We start from the raw sequence: 20,200 nt of genomic DNA, 5'->3' as shown, positions 1-20,200 counted from the left end.
TATATCTAAGATACAGGTAGGGAACTATGGCCCTTTTACGATCTGTGAACGATCACATGCTGGCTCAGGAATTCTGGGAGTTGAAGTTCACAGATCGTAAAAAGGGCCATAGTTCCCCATCCACTGATCTAAGACAAACTGCAATCATAGTCTGCTTTCTTTGGCTATTACTTTTTAGACTCCCCTCCAGGGGTGAAATCCAGCAGGTTCTAACAGGTTCTGAAGAACCGGTAGCGGAAACTTTGAGTAGTTTGAAGAACCAGCAAATACCACCTCTGGCTGGCCTCAGAGTGGGTGGGAATGGAGATATTGCAATATCCTTCCCCCAGGAGGGGAGGGAATGGAGTTTTTGCAGTATTCTTCCCTGCCATACCCACCATGCCACAGAACTGGTAGGGGGAAATTTTGGCTTTCACCCCTGCTCTCCTCCCCTAAATTGCGGCAAGGTGTTTATTTATTTATTTATTTTTGTTAAAGATAAGAAAACTCCCATGAGGGGCTTCCTGATGCAAAAATCTTAACCTCTGTAACTACCGAGGCATAGGTAACGCTTAGAAATGTTGACAGGCATGGCCACCTCATCTGGTGGGCTACAGACTCATCACCTGTGCAAGTTTTTTATATATATATCTGAGATCTGTTATTGGTTTTGTGTAGAAGAAAGAAATATATATAAGACTATAAACATGTCAGGTTGTCTCTGGATTCAATTGTTATGGGAATGTGAGGTCAGAACTTAATTATAGTAAGACAATACGAGGTCACGCTTTATAGTATTGAGATAGGAACAGTTACATCTAATTCAGGAAACGACAGACACAGCATTTGCTATAATCTGTCACTGAAAACTTGATTTTATAAAGTATTGAGACAAAGGCAGAATTACTGCAAACATTAGCAGAATTTTAATAAGGAAAACATGATTGAATTGTACACAGAAGTAGTGTAATTTGGATTTAAATAAAAGCATTTTTTTTACCATCAGATGAAATCCACTTCAATTTAAATGTGATGACTCTTACTGATAAGGCAGCATCCTGCTTGAAAGTTAGGAAGGCATCTAACCCAGCATTCTATTTTCAAAAAAGACTGAGCCGAGATTTGCAGAAAGCCCTGAAGCGGTGACAAGAAAACAATAGCCCTCTCTTGATACCTCCTCAATTCAAAAATCCCTTTGGTACTCATTGATATGGAGCATTTGACAAATAGAGATATTGCATATCAGTTAAAGCTAAAATGGGTTGTCTATTTAAGGAAGGCATTGTAGATCTCCATAAAACAAGCCTCTCCTTTCTCCATTTAGTCCTCCCTCCTCCTCTCTCATTCAAGATCCAGCATGTATTTTATTTTTATTTACGTTAATTCCATGTAATTTCGCCATAGGAGACATTAGAGAAGGAGAGTTGTGTTAATCTATGGTAGTCAAAAAATCAGAAGCTTTGTTCACACCTTTTGGGGCTAACATAAATAAGCTTCCATGAGCTTATTTTGTAAATCAGAAAAAGTGCTACTAGACTCCCACTGATTTGGATCTGCAATTTCCTGTAATTCATTATCAGAATTGTCCAGGAATGTCATATGCTAATTCTTAGAATCAAGTGAGAAAGAAGATAAAGGCCCCATATTCTCTGTGCACATATACAGTATACTGCTGTCTTGGCCACAGGAATGATTTTGCCCTTGCATAAATCATTTCTGACTTACTGTACATTATTCAAAGAAAATGAAACATAAATGGGTTTGATTAAAAAGCCGCATGTCTACAAAATCCATTTGTTTCTGTGTGAGATAATCAACACTAATTTTTTCTTTAAAAAAACACTATAAACAATAAAGGCTACCTACATGTAGCATTTTCATTTCTTTTTATAAAAACCGTACAAAAGGAGACATCAGACAAAGTAGACAAACCTAAGTACTATAAAAATCTGTCTTGGAAATATACATATTCATGAACTGAATAGGTAAGATTCCTAAAATTCTAAAGTATAACAAATATTTTAAAAATTGAAGTTATCTTTCCACTAAAATAGCAAAATACAGAAAGAGATCTCCCTGCGTGCAAAGTACCACCTGACTTTTCTTTTTTACATTAAAAATGATGGGTTCACTCCACCAGGAAGTTCTCTGCAAGACTCACCAAAACAAAGAGAAAAGACAGAATAGTGCAGCCATGCTGTTGTGCAACTCTAGCTCCTACCTGTTACTATTAGCCTTATGCAGTCGATCTTTCTAGGGGATTATGCATTTATCTTTGATTTGGGAAATTATTTTAATGCTAACAAGACACAGTTTTGTAAATTCTGTGTTCACCGGTTCTTTCTGGCATGAAGATCACTGATTGATCACACACTGTGCAAAAAGTATAAAGTACATTGCTTATAGTTTGAAAATATATAGAAACAGCTTTCCTGTACAAAGCTCTAAGTAATTAACAGCTCTTACCCACCCGATCCAAGTACTGAAATTGCTAACAGATCTTTATCTCGGTGATAAGAAGCAATAGCATGTTCTCAGAAGATGAGCTGAAGTCTCCTAGTTTGGTTCCTGTTGAATGCTCCACATAATATTGTCAGTGTTACTCATCGGTGCCTCTTAAGCCCTGGTTGAATTTACCAAGAAACTGAAATTCTGGACAAAATCTAGCAGCATAAAAAGAAGACTCCATAGAAAATATTAATTAAAAAATTGAATGTCTTTAAGTTGGTGGAGGTCCATTAATATATCGCAGCATTGGGTAGAAAGAACGAGCAAAGTTGTTGGTTTGAGTACAGCTGTAGTCTTCTTCTGAGACAGGGATCAAGGAGGCCAAAAACAACAAGAGAAGGAGGAACAATTGCAAAGGTAATGCTGCTCGTAGGACACGACAGAAGAAAGCATACTTCTTGGGTGCAAATGAATCGGTCTCTTCCTTCTCCTCCATCCTGCAAACAGAGGACAACTTATAAACAGGGCAAGTCACTTGGATACAAACAGAGAGCAAACCTCTCTCCCTTCTGGCACTGATGATGTTACCTAGTTGGTAATGTCTGCAAGAAAACAATCAAGTTCAGAGACCACCAAGGACACCACAATTTACAAACTCTCTTGTATCAAGAGAGGTTATGATTTCATTCTAGCCCTATATAGCCTGTCTGACTGGCACCACCTCTTCAGGCCTTGGCATACCAAATGTCATGGCCCAAACCAATTTCTGGATTGAATTCTCGCAAAAATATTGTTAAGAATTGCTTCAGAATGAAATACTTTTGTGATTTGAACTATTAATACTTATAATTCTACACCAAACCCCATGGTTTTTAATATGAAGTGTCATAAGTATTTTGCAACAAGTCATACATTGTGAAAACTATGAATCCTTAAATATTAGCAATCATACAGCTAGTGTTTAAAAATTGAATCCAACATGACATTGTGGTCATACCATTACCCTGCTTGGACTGTGGAGAAGAAGAGAAGACTGATTCTTTCACTCCCTTCCATATTTCTGACACAATTTATGCAGGGGTGGGCTTCAAAAATTTTAGCAAGGGGTTCTCTGCCCAATTGCTGGGTGGGCGTGGCTTCCTGCACCATGGTGGGGGGGGCGTTTTTGCCCTCCCTGGGCTCTGGAAGCTTTCCTCGAGCCTCCAGGATGGCGAAAACAGCCTCCACAGACCCTGGAGGCCCTATGGAGATCCTCCTTTTCACCCTTGAGCCTTTGTACACGCCCTGCAATTACCTGCATCCAAAACGGGCTGCGTGGGGACTCCTGGGAGGGGAGGGGCGGGGCCAGCCAGGAGTGGGATTTGGGAGTTTTCTGAATGGCATAGAATCTTAGCTAAAGGTTCTCCCAAACCCCTGAAAACCCCCAGCAGTCCACCCCTGAATTTATGTCACTGAAGGAGAATCCAATGAATTCAATTCAAACTTGAATGACTTTCTTTTTTAAGGGAAATACAAATATTCATTCATCCATTGGGGACTTTGGGGATTTTTTTGGGTGGGGGGGGTGAGGGGAGTCTGGCACAAAGGATTACATCACCTCTCCTTCCTTCCACATGACCCTAAGTTGTTCAGCATTTCCTACAGCTAAGCAAATTTGCATTCAAATCATCAATATTTCTTACTGGACTCTAAATCTATTGGAAGATTTTTGATACTAATTTTTAGTTCACAGAAGAAACTGTTCACTGAGAAGCATTACCTAACATTGCTCCTGGTGTTACTCTGCAGGATCTTCTTTTCATCAACCTGTAGATATTTAAAATGTGATTACTACTGCTGGCCTAAAAAAATTAAAACCTCAAAGCAATAGCATGTACAAAAGGCATACACATTTAAATTGCATATAAATACAGTCAGCCCAGCAATATTTTGGCTGTACAATGCATCCCCTCCGCTATGGTCTCTATACTGCCAGTTATCATGGGGTCCTAAAAATATACTAATATAAAGTATCCCTTAAACAATGGAATTTACTTGATTGTGTGGGCAAAACCATGAAAGTCAGTATGGTACCCGAAAGCATATACAGGTAGTCCTTGACTTACAACCACAATTGAATCCAACATTTCCAATGCTAAGCAAGACATTTGTTAAGTGAATTTTGCCCCATTTTTTTTTACCTTTCTTGTCACAGTTGTTGGCAAGAATCATTGCAGTTGTTAAGTTAGTAACCCGCTTGTTAAGGGAAATCTGGCTTCCCGGTTTATTTTGCTTGTCAAATTGCAAAAGATGATTACATGGCCCTGAGATACTGCAACTGTCATAAGTATAAAAACCATCACAAGTCACTTTTTTCAGTGCTGCTGTAATTTTGAACTGTCACTAAACGAATGGTTGCAAGTCCAGGACTACCTATCAAGACTGAATGATGACAGAGAAAAAGAAACAAATTAAGGGGGGAAAGTCTTTTACAAAATAATCACCAAACAACTTGCCTTATTTTTAGAAACAGGAGATTTCTCTGACAATTGATAGGTTCCAGAATCCAATTCTTCCCCATTCACCTGAAATGTACTTACATCCTAGAGGAACAACAAGACGAAAGTCTTACCTCTGTTATTTCTCCAAAGTTAGAGTTGTAGTAATCAGATTTGGAACAGGCAGTCCAACCTACCTGTCTTCCTTGTGAGACCTTTAAGTCACATGAAACTCCTTCAAGAAGCTGTTTAAGCTTCTTCCCAATAACATGGACTTTCTCATTAGCTTCAATATATTTTTCTCCGTCAGGTTTGACAAGCAAATATGCAGCAATTTCCTGTAGAGTATTTACTTGAAGCTGCCGTTCCAGAAGCTCTTTTTCCAGTTGCTTAAAGTATATAAAAGGAAACATTAACAACCATACGAAGCTGCCGCCTTAGAGAATCATACACTATGTCATCCACTCACTTCACTCTGGCTGATTGTAGTATTTCCAAAATAGTCTTGGATTAGAGATGCAGCTGAACATTTGGACTTTATACATGCAAACAATATAACAATATTTTCCAATGAACCCTGCTTCATGTGAATTAAACATATATTATGTTTAATATATGTTTACAGATATTAACAGCAAACAACAAACAGGACTCCAATGCCAAAAAGATGCTTGACATTCCAATATCCAATCAAATACATGTGAGTCAACTATACTTGGACCCCTACATTTGCAATGGGCCATGGGTTGCAATAACCATGGTTGGTTGGACTTCTTGTTTCTATATAATTCTAAATCGTGAATGAATGACCTATGATATGATAGGTTTGCATAACATGCCACGGGTACTTCAAAAGGCAAGTAGCACTAAGCAAAAAAGAATGGGCAAAATAAGGAAAAATACATTAAGACTTAACTATTTATAAATCAGAACAGCTACGTTCATATAACACGCTAACACAAAATCGCAATAAGCCATAATGTAAATTACATGATGGGTGAACCAGGTTGATTGCAATATGTTTCTGGGTTTATCTAAAGCAGGGGTATCAAACTCAAGGCTTAGATCTGGCCCGTGAGACTGCCCTCGAAACAGCAAAGGACCGACCCGTGATGCCTCTGTCAGCAAAAATGGAGCTCGGCAGGGCCACATGCCCCTTTTTCGGATGTGACAGCCTCCTGCATCCCTCTGCCAGAAATAATGGGTTCCATTTTCGCTGGCAGAGGACTAGCAAAGCAAACTAAAAACAAAACAAAAGGAGAAAAGTTTCCCCTTTTGCATTTGAGCATGCAAGAAGGGACAGGAAAGGAGAAAGAAAAAGAAAAAGAAGAAAAGATGGGAAGAGAGCAAGAAGGAAAAAGAAGAAAAGAGGGGAAGGAAGAAGAAAGTAGAATGAAGAGGGAAGGAAAAAGAAGAAAAGGAAAGAAGGAAGGAAGGAAGGAAGGAAGGAAGGAAGGAAGGAAGGAAGGAAGGAAGGAAGGAAGGAAGGAAGGAGATTATAATGAGAGTGAGGGAGGGTCTGAGGCAGTGGTGAAATGTAAAATTTGTTACTACCGGTTCTGTGGGCGTGGCTTGGTGGTGGTGGTGTAATATGAGTGAGTGGGCGTGGCCATTTTTTTTTTTTTTACTTTTAAAACCATTTTTTCTACAACCTCTTCGGCTGAAGAGGTTATTAAAAAAAATGCTTTTAAAGCCTCTGACGATCCCAGATGACTTGCCTGATCGGCAGAGGCTTTTTTTCCTTTTAAAAACATTTTTTCTATACCTCTTTGGCCGAAGAGGTTGTAGAAAAAATGCTTTTAAAAGCCTCTGATGACCCCAGCTAAGCTGCGTGATCATCAGAGGCTTTTTTAAAAAACTTTTAAAAGCATTTTTTCAGCCAAAGAGGTTGTAGAAAAAATGCTTTTAAAAATAAAAAAAAAGCCTCTGATGATTGCGTGGCTCAGCTGGGCAATGGGGGGGGCAGGGATTTTTGCTACGGGTTCTCCGAACCACCTGCCTCCATCGCTACCGGATCAGGTGATCCGGTCGGAACCGGGAGCATTTCACCCCTGGTCTGAGGGTACTCCTGCCTTAGCACTTGGCCACAAGTGCCTCTGACATGAGTGATGTCGAGCTGGTCATGCCCACCTTAGACACACACACACTGCCCCCCCCCGAAGTCAAACACAGCCCTGATGTGGTCCTCAATGAAATAGAGTTTGACACCCCTGATCTAGAGTCTGCTTCCCACTGTACATTTTCAAATCTGATTTGGTGATTTAATGAAATTTATGGAACAGATTTATGAGTTCTGTAGTGGGGAGTAGACCAAGTTCCATTGTTCAAAGGAAGGCCCAGTGCATAGTGCTGAATATAACAGAGAAGCAATAATTTGTCTCTAGATGCTCCAGGGGTTTCCCCCCCCTCCCCAAATTTACCATTAATTCCTTTTGACTTTCCTGTATTCTATGAGGATCAGCATTTGGCTCCTTAACTTGTGCTTGGTGCCTCCGTGTCTCCGCAGCAGCCAGCCACAGCAGCAGTTTCTGATTCTGTTCATGAAAATCCTGCAGAAACAAGTGCTTATTTTTCAGAAAATAATCATATAAAAACACATTAAGTAACCTCAAGATGTAACTTTATGGCAGCTGATTCATTCAAACTACAAGTAGTCCCCAATTTACAATCCGGACTGGAATTTTCATCATTAAACAAAGCAGTTGTAAAATCCAACGGTACTGCTTAGCAAGGGCAATTCCTGAAGTTCCAATTGCCATCGTTAACCAAATCCCATGTTGTTGGGTGTTATTAGATGAGGCAACTTCCTGCCAACTTCCCACAGCCAAAGTCACTAAGGCAGGAAATTGCAAGTCTTAGGTAAGCAGCTAGTGCTGGATGGGGAGGACAAAGCGAGGAGGTGTGCAGCGGAGGTGCAGTGTGGGTTGGGGAAGGTGTGCAACTATGTGCAAGACGCATGGTGAGGGTTGAGGAGGGTGCATGAAGTGCAAAGCAATGTAATGTGGGTTGGAAGCATGTGATGTGAGGGGATTCATGGTAGGCACAGTTTGGATGCACAAGACAGGGCTGTGGGATAGATTACAAAGATGGAAGAGGATTATCCCAGTGATTGTGATTTACGGGACCGCCTACTACCACCAATAGCCTCCCACCGGCCAGTACGCTCTCATAGAGAGGGACTCCTCCGGGTGCCGTCAGCCAAACAATGTCGGCTGGCGACCCCTGGGGCAGAACCTTCTCTGTGGGGGCACCTACCGTCTGGAATGAGCTCCCCCCAGAGATACGGAGGATCCCGGATCTGCGCACCTTCCGCCGCGCTGTGAAGACTCTTTTATTCCATCAAGCAGGCTTGGCCTAATCTCCTCCCTCTTTTAATACATAAATTTTAAATCTGTTCTTAAATTATTGGGGTGTTTTAATTTGTCTGGGCCAAAAAATGATTTAATTCGATTTTAACTGGTTTTTTAAATTTTTGTATTTATGTATCTTATTGCTTGGCTGTTCACCGCCCTGAGTCCTTCGGGAGTAGGGCGGTATACAAATTAAATAAATAATAATAATAATAAATAATAATAATTTTCCCTTCTGGCTTCCCCACTGACTTTCTGGGGAAGCTGTCAGGGAAGGTTGCAAACGGTGCTAATGTGACTGCAGGGTGCTGCAACTGACTTTAAATGCCTTCCACATATGTGCAGTGCTCACGCATTACGTCAGGAGCAGGTGGGCGGCCTCCCGCAGTTGCCACTACCAGTTCGCTCAAACCAGACAGCACCGGCTGAATCCTACCACTGATGTGACTATGGAGGAATGGTTTTCTGGGATGGCCAGAACTCCAAGGACTGGCTGTAATCACTATTTGTTCATCATAATTTTAAATGGCCACTGAGCAAACATAGAGGCTGTCTGTACGTAGGCATTTGCTAACCTAGTAATTTTAACTTGTTAATAATAAGGTACAAACAAAATGTGCTATTGTGCTATTTACCTGACAATGAACGAGAGCTTTTTGTAAATTCTTCTTCCAGTTTTCCAGTAAAATATTTGCCTTCTCCCATCGTAAATTTACCCGTCGAAGTCTGTTCTGAAGCTCCTTGCATCCAGTGCTATCTGTTTGCTTGAAATCTTTGCTGGTCAGATTAACAGACAGTACAAGGGCCTTGTAGTTATTATAGGCTTTAAACATATCCTGATAAGGAAAAAAACAAAACAAATTTGAGTTCTTTGTAAAAAAAAAAAAAAAAAAAGTAAACAGCAACTGTGATTTTAAGCAGCAGCACCCAAATAAGGTTGGGGGAAAAAATCCTTCTATTTATTAGATGTATATATCTTTACTGCAGGAGCTCAGTGCAATATTCATAGGACTACCTCCTCCACCACTTTCTCCACCATAGCAATCCTGCGATGGAGGCTGGGCTGAAAGGTGATTGGCCCAGACACCTAGTGACTTTCCAACGACTAAGATTGGACTCTGATTGACCATGACCATCATCTTAACTAAACCACTGTAGAAAGTTAGTACCTACCCCTCTCCTAGAAGAATGAAATATTTTAGGAAATATTAAAAAGGTAGAATATTATATTTCCCTAAAAGAGAAGTGGAGAAACATGCTCTTGGAGACCGAAAGCAGCCCCACCTTTCTTAATAGCCCTTAGCAGATGTCAGCACTTAAGAGATAAAGAGCTTATTGAACTAGAACTAGATAGCTCTATTCATAAGCAAATATTCTCATTCAAGATCCAAGATACATGTTCTTGCATAGGAACAGGAAGCTCAAGTGCAAAGCTCAAGGGAAGATATAAAAACCCCTCACTCTCAACTCCATATGGTCAGCTGCCCATAATCACAAGTGCTTGGTAGTTCTGTTCATCATTAAACCCTCTTTCCAATCAGCCTCCAGCCTCCATTTTCTCTCCAGTGCCTTTCTCCCGGCTTGGAACTGAACTAGATGGATATTTCTTCCCACACCACACTGGCTCTCAGTGTGTTCTACAAATTGATTATTAGTATTCTACAGTGTATTCTGCAAATTGGAAAGGAAAGCTGATAAGCTACATTCAAACTAGCGAAGTTGGTTTTATTTTTGTTAACATAGGACATCTTGATTATTGTAAAGTCCTGTGTCTAGTCAAAAGCACAAGCACTTTTCAAACAGAACATGTGAAAGTTGGATCCACTCATTTCACTGGGATCTATTGCTATATTATGAGAGCTTTATAATGACTGAACCTCAGGATGTCCTTTTTGTGTCAAGTGGTTTTCGGGTTGACTTCTGATCCAAAAGAGCCCTACCGTCATCAGCATGGTATAGAACAGGGAAATGCAACACCCAGAGACAAAGACCGCACAAAGGATGTGAAAGGGGATTTGTAACTTGCATTGTTTGCATGCACATGCACAGACAGCGCTTTCATGGGACTGCAGGTAGCCCTTAACTTACAATCATTCATTTAATGACCGTTTGAAGTTACGATGACGCTGGAAAAAAGTGACCTATGACCATTTTTCACATGGCTGTTGCAGCATGATCACGTGATCAAAATTCAGATGCTTTGCAACTGGCATGTACTTATGACAGTTGCAGTGTCCCGGGGTCATAGGATCACCTTTTGCGATCTTCTGACAAGCAAAATCAACAGCAGTGATTAACAACTGTGGCAAGAAAGGTAAAAAATGGGCCAAAATTCACTTAAGTGTCTTGCTTAGCAATGGAAATGTTGGATACGATTGTGGTCGGAAATAGAGGACTACCTATATTAGGCATTGTGAAAGAAGTACCAAGCAACATCTGAATAATCCACTGTTGGAAAAAAAGATTGCAAGGCTAGTAGGCAATCTGTCTGAATCAGCAATATACTGCAGGTGTTGATCAAAGAGATTATTTTTCTTTTTCAGCTTTTTTTTTATCACCTTCAGTTTCTTGACTCTCTGCTCTATGGCCTGAATACTGTTGACTGGTTGTGGTTCTTCCTCCTGCAACCCCTCCATTTCCTCTTCCATTTTATCCAGCCAAATATCAATGTTGGTAAGGTCGGCGTTCAGCTGTTGCCACTGCTGCCATGTTTGCTTCATTCTCAGCTTGTTGCTTAGGTCTTGAACTTGAAGGAGTTCCCATCTCTCAATAGTCCCTGCAGTTTAATACAAAATTATTCAGTTTAAAGCAAAAAGTTTTGTGTCAGATCAACATTATTTTGGGCACATGCTGGTCTCCTTGAAGTCAACTCAACGAGTCTCACAAACACCAATGCTAGTTACAATATGAGAATGAAATCTGAGTTAATTTCAGGATAGCATTTTAAGGGCTGTGCCTCTGCTAGTATTACAGTAAATACATTATCTATAGGGGTTTTTTGGTAATCATATTATTTTCACAACTCATTTGCAGTGCACAGTGCAGTAAATTGAGATGAAGCGATGGCAGAATTGTTAGATGGTAGGAGGGGGGGGGTCATATACCTTCAGAACATTAGTGTGGTGTATCTTTGACTTTTCCCATGAATTAAATTTTCCTACAAAGAGAAAACATGCAAAATAGCCCCACTGCTTTTTATAGTTTAACTTCCAAAAAGTGTATTTAGAGGAAGAATTATTTTAAATTAGAAATTTATTATATTACCTCTGGATTGTGCCAGCCTAATTCTCCTGTGAGTGAACATTAAGCCAGAAATAAAGGCAGACACAGTTTTGGGACCAGAACAGGGATGGGTTCTACTTACCTTTACTACCGCTTCGCTCGCTTGCGCGCCTTGCTTCTGCGCATGTGCAGATCACTTCTGATGACATCAGGATCAGTGGGTGGAGCCTCCCGACGGTTCCATTACCAGTTCTATAGAACTGGTCCGAACCGCGGGACCAGCCCACCACTGGACCAGAAGGACTATTTTACTTAATGTGCTCCTTCCCAACTACTTACTCAAGGTACTATCCTATCAAATCTGGAGTAAAAGGAATAAGAACATATAAATAGACCTTTCTCCTTTATAAAGCTTAGATTATGAATTTTTTGTCACTTGGGAAATCCATTTAGACCTTTCGTAACAGTGGTGGGTTGCCCCCGGTTTGGACCAGTTCTATAGAACCGGTAGTAAAACCGGCGGGAGGCTCTGCCCACTGACCGTGGCATCATCAGAAGCACATGTGCAGGACTAAGGCATGCATGAGAGCGAAGCAAGTGCGTGCGCACGATCCCGTTGCGAACCGGTATCTAAAGGTAAGTAGAACCCACCCCTGTTTCGTAATGATGTTTCAGCATAAATTGAACATCTCAAAGTTTTGGGAGGTAGTTTGGTCTGATCAATGCTTGATTTTTTTCCCTTCCTTTTTAATCTTAATTTCACCTTGTTCATCTCTTGGATCATCTTTCCGTTGTATATTAGAAATTCTGATTATTGTATTTTAAATTAATCATTGTAATAGCATCTATTCATATTACAGTTGCCTCTTTTCTGTTCCTTTTCTCTTTCTGTTGAGATTTAAAGAGCTTACGTTTATGTATTTATTCCCCATTTTTCAGTTACGAAAAATTTAACTTCGATGATGCTATTACACGGAGAAAAATTAAATCCTAAATAATTGTTACCTTCACAGGTAAACAAATATATTTAAAAAATTAACAGGAACCATGGCTAACATACCTGGCTGTTTCTCTGTGGCTGAAACACTAATGAAGTTCTGGCTATCTTGAGAATCTTTACTAGGCAAGATCCTGGAAATGTCTTTTATATCATCCATATTCCTAGTGCTTATTGGTTTCACCTGAAATACACAGAATAGAAAGTAAATATGTCTTCTGGCAATATATCATCTTCTCACATTTATAGCACAGATTCACAGCCATCTATTCTTTATTGAGAAATTTATAAATGGAATATAATTTGATATCCCACTCTCCAAATTTTCTTGTCTTGAAAAAGTTCCACTATCTTATACGTGTGTAATATTTAGTTAGCCTGTCTTTTACCAGCTTGTTTAACCCTGTTTTTTCATGCTCCATAGGCACCCCAGACTTACATTGCCTGGTTTGTAGGATGTGCTGGAATCTTCGTTGTTTGATAAGACACTTCTAACCATCTCTTCCTGGTTGTATGAATGCTTTCGGCAAACTGAGTGTTCTGAAGGATGCCATATGTGAGTTTCAGCAGATTTCCCTGTTGTGCGACATGGTAAAAGAAAGCCACAGAAAATTAGATGTCAGGGTGAAGGGAGAAAAAAATAATTAAAAGCATTTACAGAGAAGGAAGGATGGCATGACAAAAAATGGATAATATTGCCATTTGTTTTGCAAAGCATGCTTGTTTGCAAACATCTTTCAGCAGTGTTTCATGGGCAGTGAAATGAGAGCCATGCAGTTATGAGGATATATATATATATTTTCCTGAAAATGCCCAAAGAAAATATGAGCTCTTACCACCATCAAAAAAGAAGAGATTGGGAAAGGTTGAAAAGCACTTCTGGGCTTGATGCATGGCCCCAGCAGTAAGCAGAATGAGGTAGTTATTTCAGGAGGCAGCTTTGGGGATTGCATTATAGGTCAGCTAATGGTAATTATTTAGTGTATTAATATTTTCTTACCATTAGACTTTTAGAGAAATGCCACTCAATTTTTCTGTCTGAAATATCAATACATATTCAGCTTCTTGGGCTGAGAACGTGATTGGTCAACAAAGATTTTAATATTTGTATCAGGTTCCATTCAAGAAGATAGCTGAACCTTAGTTTTTCTAAAGAGTAATGAGTGCTCATTCATTTTGGGCTACAAATATAAAGAAGGGTCCCGATTGTCCTGTCAGTCCCTAAACTGAATGGCAAAGGGAGCTTTAAAGCAAAGCTAAGTTGTCCTACCGGTGAAAAGAACCAGCGAAACTGCTGATGCATGCCACATTGTGAGGAACAAGCAAGGAAGGCCTTGATGCTTTTATATTGGTATGGAGAACTAAAAATGCATCGTCTTAACTTAGGTAGAGACATGTGGGGATGGTGTAGCATCAAATAAACAAAAAAAAAAAAGAGAGAACCCACCATGAGCCAATTGGTGCATGGTGTTGATACAAGCTAGGGAATCAGAAACCTGCATATGAGAAAGGTGTGAAGAGCACAGCGTGCGGCACAGGGAAACTGTCATGTTGAGACACATGCAGTAGCAGGTGCCTACCAGAAGCTGCTTTCAAAGCTTTTGTGGTCATTTTAAGATATGCCTCAGGATGTTCAGTGATTTCTACATCTGAAAAAAGAATAACGTCACCATTTGCTTTGCAAAAGAGTCTGTTCACTCTTCCCTTCCCACCATACAAGAATGTAGCATTACAGCAGCCCCAGATGGATCCTGTTAAATATCTATTAATTGAGCATTCTTTTTCCAAATAAAACTAGTGGTCAGAGTGCCCTGAGGTAAAATATAAAGGCAGCAACCATTTAGCTACATGTCCTTATAAAAATATCCACTGTTCATCTCTTTTTGCTATTCTTTTAAAACTGTTAATAATACTGTCCTAATAGTTCTAAGAAGAAAAGGCAAAAGAAGAAAAGGGCCATTGTGTATATAGATAAAAGGGATAAATAAATGGGCAAAAGCCCTCAATCGTTTCTTCTTTATAAGGTTTATGATTTTTGTTTCCTGCAATTTTTGTTGACATCAGAAAGACCACAAATATAAGGTTTTCAAACAATGATTGCAGCCAGGCTCTGATCAGGGAAAGCCACATTCATATTTTAAAAATGCCTTCTGAAATATTTTTTAAAAGTATATGCGGCAACTGCAAATACATTAAGGGAGAAGGATCACTTTCTCCTTAAGTAGTACATATATACAGTGTATCCTACCCAATTCACAGTATTTTCCACTTGATTTTCTACCTGGGAAGTCGACATGGGAAATAGGAAATCAGAACCTCTACCAGGGTGAAATATTTACAGCACTGTTTTTTTTCTCACAATTACTTCTTGCTTTCCCATCTACACACTTAAAGCTTTGCTGAATGTAATTTGTAAACTACTCCGAGTCACTTACAGAGTAAGAGGCAGTGTGTAGATTTGATTAACAAAGAAAATAAATAAGAACAAATTGAACAAAAAAAGTATTGAGATAGAGAAACAGAAAAGGTTCATTTTCCCCCTACATGTTTATCAGCGTAACAAGTTCCCTGCTTTAAGTAAGTAGCATATCAGGAAGGACTACACTAAATTTTTCACTTGACATGGTAGTTTTCAGCATGCAATGATGCTTTGCCAACACAAGCACATTATTTTATAGCAGGTCTATTTGTCAATATTATACAGCACAGTACAATATGACTAACAGTAGCTCTCCAGAGTCACAAATAAAAATATTTCAAGTCAACATGTCGGGTATAGTTTACTGCCAAGCTGGGAACCTCTCCTCTCCTTCAAAAATATTGCACTGTCCACAGTTGTAGAGTGAAATTGTTCCGTTCAGATATAATGGATAAATATGTTCATTTCTCCACCTATCCATTCTTAATTTTTTCACTCTCATCCTAATTCTATCCCCATTTTCCCCTCATATATGAACTTTTGTTCTGCTGAGTGTTCTGATTTTCTAGGCAACTTATGTGTTATTATGCAATTCGGTATGTCCAATATATCTTTTTCTTCATATTCTCCCCTAATATCCAGATATGTATAGCTTTTTTCATTGGAGAAGAGTATTACAGTATAACCTTTAGGGGATGGATACTGACAAATGACTGCATTTCAATTTCTGCACTGGCCCTCATAGGGCAAATTATTGGAATTATATTTTGAATTGCAATGTTGCATTTTAAGGCAGCCTAAACAACTTCATTTTTAATTCTTAGGTCTCAATAGCTTCCATTTTACCTTTCAATCTCGTTCTGTGTAATATATAAAATGGGTATGACTGAATTTGGAGCATAGCAAAGCTCAATTATTGAGGGTTCAAAATTAAAAGCTGCTTTTGTGTATTTGGATTGTGTAACTGTTTGTGTATTTGTAAGTATTAACATTTCTGGATAGGATGGTGGGTTGGAATTTACCTGAGAGTGCACTGAAGAATGAATCCTCTTCCTCATCCTCAGGGGAGGAAGAGCCTCCCACATCTCCAGTGTGGTCCCACTCCAGTGGAATGGAATCGACGCTGACAGGTGTCTCACAGCCAGACCTCTCAGGGGCCCCTGAAGTAGGTATGAGGTGACAGAGAGACTGCTGCGATAGTGGCCCCTCCTGGACTGTCTTCTTTGGCCAAGGATCAGTTTGCATCCCCCTTGCATGGTCCGAATCAGCTTCATTTTCTGAAGACTCTTTTTCATCTTCCAGTCCCTCAACAAGACAACAGAAATATTGATATTGAACACAAGTACTAACATGAATTACTTCTGAAACTACTTTGTACTTTCAGTATTGATTACTTATTTGAATTTATTAGCTACCCAACTATAACAGACCCTTAATTACCCACTCCTTTCTTCTAAGCCAATGTTTCTCAACCTTGGCAACTTTAAGATGGATGGACTTCGATTCCCAGAATTCCCCAGCCAGCTGTGACAAGGGTTGCCTTCTGCAACTCTACATGATCATTAGTATCTTGATCATGCTACAGCTGTATTTCGATTGTGATTGAAGCATTCAATCATATGCCACTTGGAGACAGATCAGGAACTACTGGCAACCTTAGAAAATAAATAACCTGTCCTTTAATTAGAACAAAGTGTTCTTATCCCATCCTGTGTTTTATTTGTCACACAGATACACACCCATCCACCCACATACATAAATGCATATCATGGGTGAAATGCTCCTGGTTTGGACCGGATCACGTGATCCAGTAGCGATGGTGGCGGGTGGTTTGGAGAACCATTAGCAAAAATCCCTGCCCGCCCCCCCCCCCATGCCCAGCTGAGCCACACGATCATCAGCGGCTTTTTTTTTTTTTACTTTTAAAAGCTTTTTTTCTACAACCTCTTCCGACGAAAAAATGCTTTTAAAAGTATAAAAAAAAAGCATCTGATGATCGCGTGGCTCAGCTGGGATCGTCAGAGGCTTTTCAAAGCATTTTTTCTTGCAACCTCTTGGCCGAAGAGGGTGTAAAAAAAGTGCTTTGAAAAGTCTCTGACGATCCCAGCTGAATTGCCTGATCTCAGAGAAGCTTTTCAAAGCATTTTTTTAAAAAGCCTCTCTGACGATCCCAGCTGAATTGTCTGATCGGCAAAGGCTTTTCAAAGCATTAGAAAAAATGCTTTGAAAAGTTAAAAAAAAAAGTTGGCCATGTCCACCCAGTCACATTACCCCCCCCCCACCAAGCCACACCCACAGAACTGGTAGTAACAAATTTTACATTTCACCCCTGATGCATATATATATTCCTTCTCTTTAGAACTCACAGCATATAGACAGGCCTCCCAGATGAGCTACATCTAATAATTAATCAGACCCTACCTGCTTAGTTTCCAGGTGCCCTGGAATCAAAGAAAAAAACACTTTGGATATAATAAAAACCCCTTCCTTGGAAAAAAAGCCCCAGTGTTGGGGGCTTGAAAGTTTGGAAAAGACATCTTCCATGCCTTTTATTCTTTATCTACGTGGCTTTTGAAAATGAATCTTTTGGCAAAGAAACAACATGGGTTCCAGAAAGATACAACTTCATTAGTTCTTACTGGATGCCAGGATGTCAGTCTTTGGTGGAATCGGGCTACTCGGCCAAACACTTCCTGGCAGTAACTGCGAAATTCTTCTAGTTCCTCTTCGAGTATAATGGCATCCTCTGGTTCACTTTTTTGAATCAGATGTAACCCAGAAGCAATCAACTGTTCAATCTTACTGGTATTTAGCATTATTTCCCTCTGGAAACCCTGTTTAAAAGACAGATAATTATGCTTCCTAAGCATTACCGCACAGATTACTTAATTAGTGCAATTCAGATTAATCAATCTCATAAATAGAGGATGGGAACATATAAGGAGAAGCACAGAATATTTCAGCATGGAAAAATTTGGTGAAGTTAACTCAGATAAAGCAAATAAAGCTGTCTGTCCACTCTTCAAGAAAAGTTCTGCCTTTTCTAAAGTTAAAAGGTAGTTGTTTCTAACCTTGAATACAGAAATATTAGTTTATTAATCAATTTACCAGTTTGTTTTTTAGTTGATTTGGGTTTATGTCACAGAAATATGTCAACCCAGCATGAAGAAGTGCCATCATAGTAGAATCAGTGAGATTTGCAAGCTATTAGTAAGGAAGGATAAAGTTCTTTGAGTTGCTCTCACCAAATATGGGGTGCAAATTACTTTCTAGATCTTTCAGGTTTCTGAGAGAAAGATGTTGTGGTGGTAAGCCAGCCTCCTGAACCCCAAAACAAGGGCTAAGAGACATGTACAAGCCCAAAGCATAAGGAATATGTACACTCCCTCACTTAACAGAGGTACACAAGAGCAAAGTTTTGCTTTCTAGGAACCACAGAACAGTTGCAATTTGGGGCTGCTTCCAATAAGCTATTTCTGGTTTGTGTTTGATTATATGTGAGCTTTAGCCAAATGCTAAAGCAGAATATTCTCTGAATCTGATAGGGTCCCTATACACATTCCTATATAAATATCCTTAAGCCGGACTGGCCAAGAATGGTGGCGAGAAAGGATTGATCAACTCTGGATATAAAAGAACCTCAAACTTATTATTATAGATATCCTAAATGTAGCTTTGTTTTATTTAAATAGCGAACAGTTTAAATAGTGGTCTCTTAATTTATGGGACTTTATTTAAATGAACTTAATAGATATATAGGTACCAAATACAAGCACCAGACTCAGATAATCAATTGGATGTCTGAAACCCAAACTGTTATGAAACAATTTCTTTTTTTTAAAAAAGTCAATATTTACATTAAGCTGCCGCATTTTGTCATCAAAATCACTCTTTGAGAAATGTTCCACATTTGTCAGCTGAAGATCCATTTCTGTTAACCACACCAGGATGATGTTGTCCTTTGTTCCCATAAATTCTTCCCATTGATTGGTAAAGTGCTAAAGGCAATAAAATAATACAGATACTCAAAGCAATACTTGTCATAACACACAGTGTCCTTAAAAACCTTCTATTTAGTAACATCTTAAAGTGTGTTGATGTGCTATGAACCAATGAAGCAAAAATTCATTTACTCTACCCTGTATCTCAAGCTGTAAATTTCACAGAGCATATCTGGTAATCTTTCTGATTAAGGTCACTCAAGTGTTGTTAGTCAATTATATAAATGTAATGATTAGATTTAGCTATCTTCCCTGCCAAAGAATTTAGGGCAGTATACGCAATTCTTTTGCATGCCTCATAACAATCCTACAAGACAGTTAAGCTTGAATACATGCATACGGCTGGTCTAATGAATTTAATGACTAAAAAAGGATTTGAAGCTGAATCGCCTGCTTCTTAGTTTGACATTCTAATCACATTTAGTTCTCCTCATGATTTAAATTCAGGACTGAAACCAAGTTTATGCATGCAGGAGGTTGTAGACTGAATCTCTAATGTCTCCAAATAAAACAAGGGCAAAAGGAATAGTATAACAAGAAAAGAAAAAAACCCTCTAGTTCAGAGCTATCAAACTTGTGGCCCATGGGCCGGATGCGTCATGTGCTGGCCACACCCAGGCCCAGTTTAGTGAAAGGAAAAAAGTCATGATACGTCATGTGACAATGTGACAACACACGTTTGACAACCCTGCTCTAGTTTAAGGTATATTAAACAAGGTCTCATTAGAAGGGTTGGAAAATTGATGCACACTTTTGTGATTGGTTTATAGTTGTTGAATCCCAGCATTATTCAATTGCCTATGAACCTTTCCAAGTCTTTTATCAAAGCTTATAATTGCCCATAAATGTTAACTTCTCTATAAGCATTGGAAATATTAGCATCATTAGCTTCATTTGAATAAGTTAACAATAACAATAATTTATTTAACACAAAGTTAGATAACATACTGCATGACAAATATTTTGCACTTCGGTTCTCATCAGACCCAATCAGCAAGGCCAATGATTAAGGACTATAGAATGTCCTTAATGTCATACAAAATGTTTGGAAGGGACCAGATTACCCACCTTTAGTTTATAACTGGCAAGGATTGGTAGAAACTGTTTTCTTTCATTATTTAACAAGCACAGCACATTACAATCAGGAGGCTGTTAACTGACTAAAATCGCTCAGCAAACTCCATGGCAAAGTATGGATCTGAATCCAGGACATTTTGATCTTTTTCTAACATATGATGCCTGCATGGAGACTATAAGAGCCCTCATAGCACTGTGCTTAGAATGCAGTATTGCAGGCTAACTCTGCC

General features: G+C 39.3%; 1 protein-coding gene across 16 annotated transcripts in view; it reads right to left on the bottom strand.

Moving 5' to 3' along the window:
* Positions 1-882: 882 nt before the first annotated feature.
* SYNE2 (spectrin repeat containing nuclear envelope protein 2) overlaps positions 883-20,200 on the bottom strand; it is a 220,818-nt gene continuing 201,500 nt past the window's right edge. For 13 of the 16 annotated variants that reach the window (XM_034433561.3, XM_034433565.3, XM_034433563.3 and 10 more), the window contains 13 exons: positions 18,750-18,890; positions 17,532-17,726; positions 15,915-16,197; positions 14,054-14,122; positions 12,913-13,049; positions 12,537-12,657; positions 10,813-11,030; positions 8,890-9,090; positions 7,325-7,453; positions 5,102-5,293; positions 4,923-5,009; positions 4,187-4,233; positions 883-2,924 (listed from right to left, as the gene is read on the bottom strand). In XM_034433561.3, the coding sequence (XP_034289452.2) occupies positions 2,699-2,924; positions 4,187-4,233; positions 4,923-5,009; positions 5,102-5,293; positions 7,325-7,453; positions 8,890-9,090; positions 10,813-11,030; positions 12,537-12,657; positions 12,913-13,049; positions 14,054-14,122; positions 15,915-16,197; positions 17,532-17,726; positions 18,750-18,890 (2,046 nt within the window). In that variant the 3' untranslated portion in view covers positions 883-2,698. The remainder of the gene's footprint in view (positions 2,925-4,186; positions 4,234-4,922; positions 5,010-5,101; positions 5,294-7,324; positions 7,454-8,889; positions 9,091-10,812; positions 11,031-12,536; positions 12,658-12,912; positions 13,050-14,053; positions 14,123-15,914; positions 16,198-17,531; positions 17,727-18,749; positions 18,891-20,200) is intronic. The other 3 variants (XM_087882077.1, XM_087882062.1, XM_087882081.1) reach the window with 3 other exon arrangements.

The sequence above is a fragment of the Pantherophis guttatus genome, chromosome 1 (genome assembly GCF_059756535.1).
Source record: "Pantherophis guttatus breed Tessera chromosome 1, ASM5975653v1, whole genome shotgun sequence".
Lineage (NCBI taxonomy): Eukaryota > Metazoa > Chordata > Lepidosauria > Squamata > Colubridae > Pantherophis > Pantherophis guttatus.
The sequence above is the reverse complement of the archived record's forward strand: the minus strand, read 5'-3'. Positions and strand labels throughout refer to the sequence as shown.